General features: G+C 53.4%; 1 protein-coding gene across 1 annotated transcript; it reads left to right on the forward strand.

The window, feature by feature from the left end:
• Positions 1-280: 280 nt before the first annotated feature.
• TOMM6 (translocase of outer mitochondrial membrane 6 homolog (yeast)) lies at positions 281-544 on the forward strand. The gene has a single exon (XM_009082325.1). The coding sequence runs from the start codon at positions 281-283 to the stop codon at positions 542-544; it is 264 nt and encodes an 87-aa protein (XP_009080573.1).
• Positions 545-4,522: the final 3,978 nt, after the last annotated feature.

Here is a 4,522-nt window from a genome sequence, read left to right on the forward strand (position 1 = left end):
GGATTGATTGGGACTGGGATAGGGGTCAGGATCAGGGCCGGGATCAGGACAGGGATTGGGACTGGGATAGGGGTCAGGATCAGGCCCGGGATTGGGATAGGAATGGGGACTGGGATCAGGACAGGGGTCAGGATCAGGGCCGGGACAAGGATTGGGATTGGGGTCAGGATCAGGGCCGGGAGTGGGATCAGGCCTGGGACAGGGATTGATTGGGATTGGGACAGGGATCAGGATCAGGGCCGGGATGGGGACTGGGACTGGGATCAGGATCAGGGCCGGGATGGGGACAGGGACCGGGATCGGGGTCAGGATCAGGGCCAGGGATGGGGACAGGGACTGGGATCAGGGTCAGGATCAGGGCCGGGATGGGGGCAGGGATCGGGTCTGGAATCGGGATCAGGATGGGATCAGGACTGTGCCGGAGCCGTCGCTGCCCTTTCCCCGCAGGAACCTGCTGGTGAACCTGGGGCTGTTTGCCGCGGGCGTTTGGGTCGCTCGGAACCTCACGGACATCGACCTGATGGCGCCGCAGCCTGTGCCCTAGTGGGGGTGAGTGCGGCGGCTCCAGCCCCGCGGGAGGGACCCAGGGATCCCCATCACCCTCCCTGACACTGCCCGTTCCATTCCAGAGCTCTGGAGCTGCAGGGAGCAGAGCTCGCCGTCCCCAGCAGGATCGGAGCCGTGCCCAGCCAGGAGGAGTTCAGCACATTCCCTGGAGGATGTTGTTCTCCTCCTCCTCTGCAGAGCTGCTGTCCCACCTGTCCCCCCTGAGCCTGTGGCAAAGGGGGAAACATTTCAGGCCGAGAGGGAGAATTTATCCCCAGTTCATTCCTCCAGGCCCGATGGGAACCGTTTTCTCAAGGATATATGTGGAATCTCCTTCTGTGCCCCCACCCAGATGTTTATTAAAGTCTATGGAATAACCACATAACCCACTGGAGTTTCAGGTTGGTTTTTTTAATAAGAAACTTCAGCTTACAAAAAACAAGGTGTAAAAAGAGTAAAGATTTACAAAAGAATCATAAAAACATGATTTCTGTCTCCCAGCCAGAGCGAGCTGAGCCCTGCCCCGGGCTGTTCCCAACTCCCACGGCTGCTCCAGCCCCGGAGAGCCGAACTGGGATGGGCCGAGGGAGCTCCAGCCACCAGGTGTCCTGGGGAGTGTCCAGACTGAGTGAGGGAGTGCTGGCTGTGGGCAGGAGAAGCTGTTTGGTGTTGCATAGCAGTGAGTGCTCTGGGCTGGGGGGACAGTGGGAACACCACGTGGGAGCTGTGGCTTACTCACAGGTTCCACAGTAGCTGCTGTGATTTACTCACAGGTTCCACAGCAGCTCCTGCGATTTACCCACAGCAGCTGCTGTGATTTGCTCCCAGGTCCCACACCAGTTCCTGTGAGGTACCCCAGGGTGCACAGCAGCCTCTGGGTACCAGGAGCAGCTCCCAGCCCCAGTGCCCTGGCAGGGGGTTCCAGCATGGCTTCACATTCTTTGGACAGTTTCACAGGGGTTTGTGGTTTCAGACATTCTCCTGGGGACAGAGCTGCCCCCACACCCCCAAACCTCACTCCTCTATTCATCAATAACCCTAACAACGCTGTTGGCAAAGCTGCTGTTTGAACATCCTATAAAGAGAGGGAATTTCTTTTGAAGTCAGGATAATCCAAGTTATGCAGAAACAGTTTCTGCAGGAAAAGGGGATTAATTAGAACATTTAAGTCCCTTTATAGTTAATCTGAGTTTTGATTTAGCTCACACTAATCTCCCTGGCCTGGGGTCAGGCAGGGGCCAGGCCGTGCTGCTCAGTGCCTGAGGGTGACCAACCTGGCTGGAGGAAAAGCTGCTGAGCCTGGGATTAGGAGCTGCTGGACACACTGCCAGAAACAGCCAGGACTCATGGAATGTCCTTGGCTGGAAGGGATCATCAGTCCAACTCCTGTCCCTGCACAGACACCCCAGCAATCCCACCCTGTGCCTGAGAGATTGGCCGAACACTCCTGGAGCTCTGTCAGGCTCTGAGCTGGGGAGCCCAAACTCCTCTGAGGGAAGAACCTTGTCCTGACATCCAACCTAACCCTGTTCCAGCACCCAAACTCCTCTGGGGGAAGAACCTTTTCCTAATATCCACCTAACCCTCCCCTGACACAGCTCCAGCCCTGAATCCCTAAGCCAGAGGGGTGGAACTGCCACCTGGATCAGCCTGACACGCAGCATTTCCTGTGTGTGATCCCATTTGCTGCCTCAACTTCAAACCCAGAGCAGAGAATTGTTCTAGGGTAAAAAAATTGGTTTTTTTTTTTTTGCCAGTGCTTTGCAGAGAAACTGTGTTTTCTTTTTATGGAATGCATAGTTTAACTTGGGAATACAGACAGGAAAGGGATAATAAAGGCAAATTGATGCAACTAACTTGCTAGTGGAATAAAGTTACCTACAATAAAGTGGTTTCCAAGTGCTGCAGCAGATGTTGGGTCACACCTGGCCATGGACACATGAAGGTTCTTCAGTGTTAAAAACACAGAGTTAAGGAAATCCAATGTACTCACAGGCTGGATAAGGAGAAGCTGGGAACAGCTCCATCCCAAAGGAATTCCTGCTCCTCAGAGAACAACCTGAGGTGCTGAGAACCTCATGCCTGCTCCAAGCATCTCCCAAGGCAGCTGACTCCCTGCTGCCAGGCTGGATCCCAGCCCAGGATTCCCAGCTCAGGGTTTCTGCTGCAGACACTGCACTCCCAGCTGTGACTGCTGAGCTCCTCACGGGAGCCAGGACACCTCACCCACCTAGATCCTAGGCCTGCACAGGGCAGTGGCAGGATCTGAACCACCCAGGGAGGGCAGATGTGCTCCAAAGGCTCCTCGGTGCCAGTGCTTTCCTTCTCATCCCAAGGAGTACTTCTCCCTTCCTGATGGAGGTGATTTCCATGGGAATTCCTGGCAAACTGGACACTCTAAAACAGTGCCCACATGGAGAAGCCTTGGGCTCTGCTCCTCTCCCACCTGCAGCAGCCAACAGAAACCAACCAGCATAAAACATGCCATACACTGTTGCTCCCAAACAAAGCTAAACGTCCCAGAAGCCTCTGAGAGCTAGGAAAACACAGCTCACTCCTTCCCTACCAGGGCAAACATCTCCCGGCTGCAGGATCTCCCCAGCTCAGCCATGGCACAAGGAGAGGTCACCTCGACTCTGGCTGTGGGATCACTCCCAGCTCTCCCTCCCTCCACCACTGCTCAGGCCCCTGAACCCGTGTCAGGGCCAAACCTCAGCCAGACACGAGCCCTGGTGGCTCAGGATCTGTGTCTGTGGCAGGAACCACCCTGGCTGCAGCAGCTTGGCCTTGCTGTGGGATTGTTAGCCAAAACAAGGGCTCAGGGATGCAGAGAGGGATCCAAAGGGCCAGTTGGGAGCAGAGTAAACCACACATAATCCTCTTACTTACAGGGCAGGCAGGCCTGGGGGAACAGATGCAAGGGAAAAGCAGCAGGTTTCCCTTCCACCTCTCAGAGGGAAAAGGCAATTCCAAGCACTGTTTTGCCTTGAATTTCCTCTGCCTCACAGAGCAGGTTGAGCTCCAGCACATACCTGACAGGGTATCACTTCTGATTCCTTCAGGAATGTCAGCTCCTCCCTGGCTGAGCCCAGCTCAGCTTCCCCTGCACTCAGCAGTCCCATCTACTTTGATCACATCTCAGCTTGGCCTTTTGCATTGTTATGAGTTTTATTTACTGGTAGCACCAACAATTCCCTACAAAAAAGTAAATACAATTCAGAGAAATCCTTCAGGTCCTGCTACATTTAGAGAGCCAGAACTGAACCTTTTCAATCAGGACTGTGGCAAACTGTCCTGTCTTCAAAAAAATAACAGTGTTATGAGCTCAGAATTATACTCAGGTGTCAAAAAGACATTCTTTTAGGCCCCAAAATGAGCCTGTTGCTCAGACACACAGGGAGTGGGAAGGTTCAGGGCTGGAGGAGGCCTCGGGTGATGCTCTGACACAACCAAGTTTCTGTCTTGCTGTGCCCAGTTTGCCCAAGGACAGGAGGGCAAACGTCCCAGGGGAGGCAGAGGAAGGAGAGGAGTGGGACTGGGGCACTTCACCCCTCCCACAGCAACGTGGGGTTGGCAGTGTGTGATGGGCAAACACTGGCAGGGATGAAAGGAGAACAAGGAGGAGGAGAAACGCTTTGAGAACTTCCCTACCTGAAAAATGGAACCTTTTTTTTTTTTTTTTCTGAAGAACCTCTTACTTTTGATTATTTCACCTTTGTTCACTTAAAAAAATAACCAAACTGAGAGACATCCCATCTCTCAGCTCAAACCGTGAAACGTGAACAGCCAAACCCCCAACTATAAAAACACACCTGAGGTGCAACTGTAGGCTGAGAAGTGACTAGAAATAGTCCACTAAGGCTCTGTGTTTGCCACAGAATTCCAAAATCAGGATGATTTCAGATACAGACATTTTTGCAGCCTTTCCAACTCCACGTGGAATTCGGGATTGAACTACATTCCTTCCCTTGATGGC

The sequence above is a fragment of the Acanthisitta chloris genome, unplaced genomic scaffold, assembly GCF_000695815.1.
Source record: "Acanthisitta chloris isolate BGI_N310 unplaced genomic scaffold, ASM69581v1 scaffold13670, whole genome shotgun sequence".
Classification (NCBI taxonomy): domain Eukaryota; kingdom Metazoa; phylum Chordata; class Aves; order Passeriformes; family Acanthisittidae; genus Acanthisitta; species Acanthisitta chloris.

Excerpts from the sequence above, each read along its gene's own strand:
- TOMM6 (XM_009082325.1), top strand. The coding sequence starts at position 281 with ATGGGGACAGGGACCGGGATCGGGGTCAGGATCAGGGCCAGGGATGGG.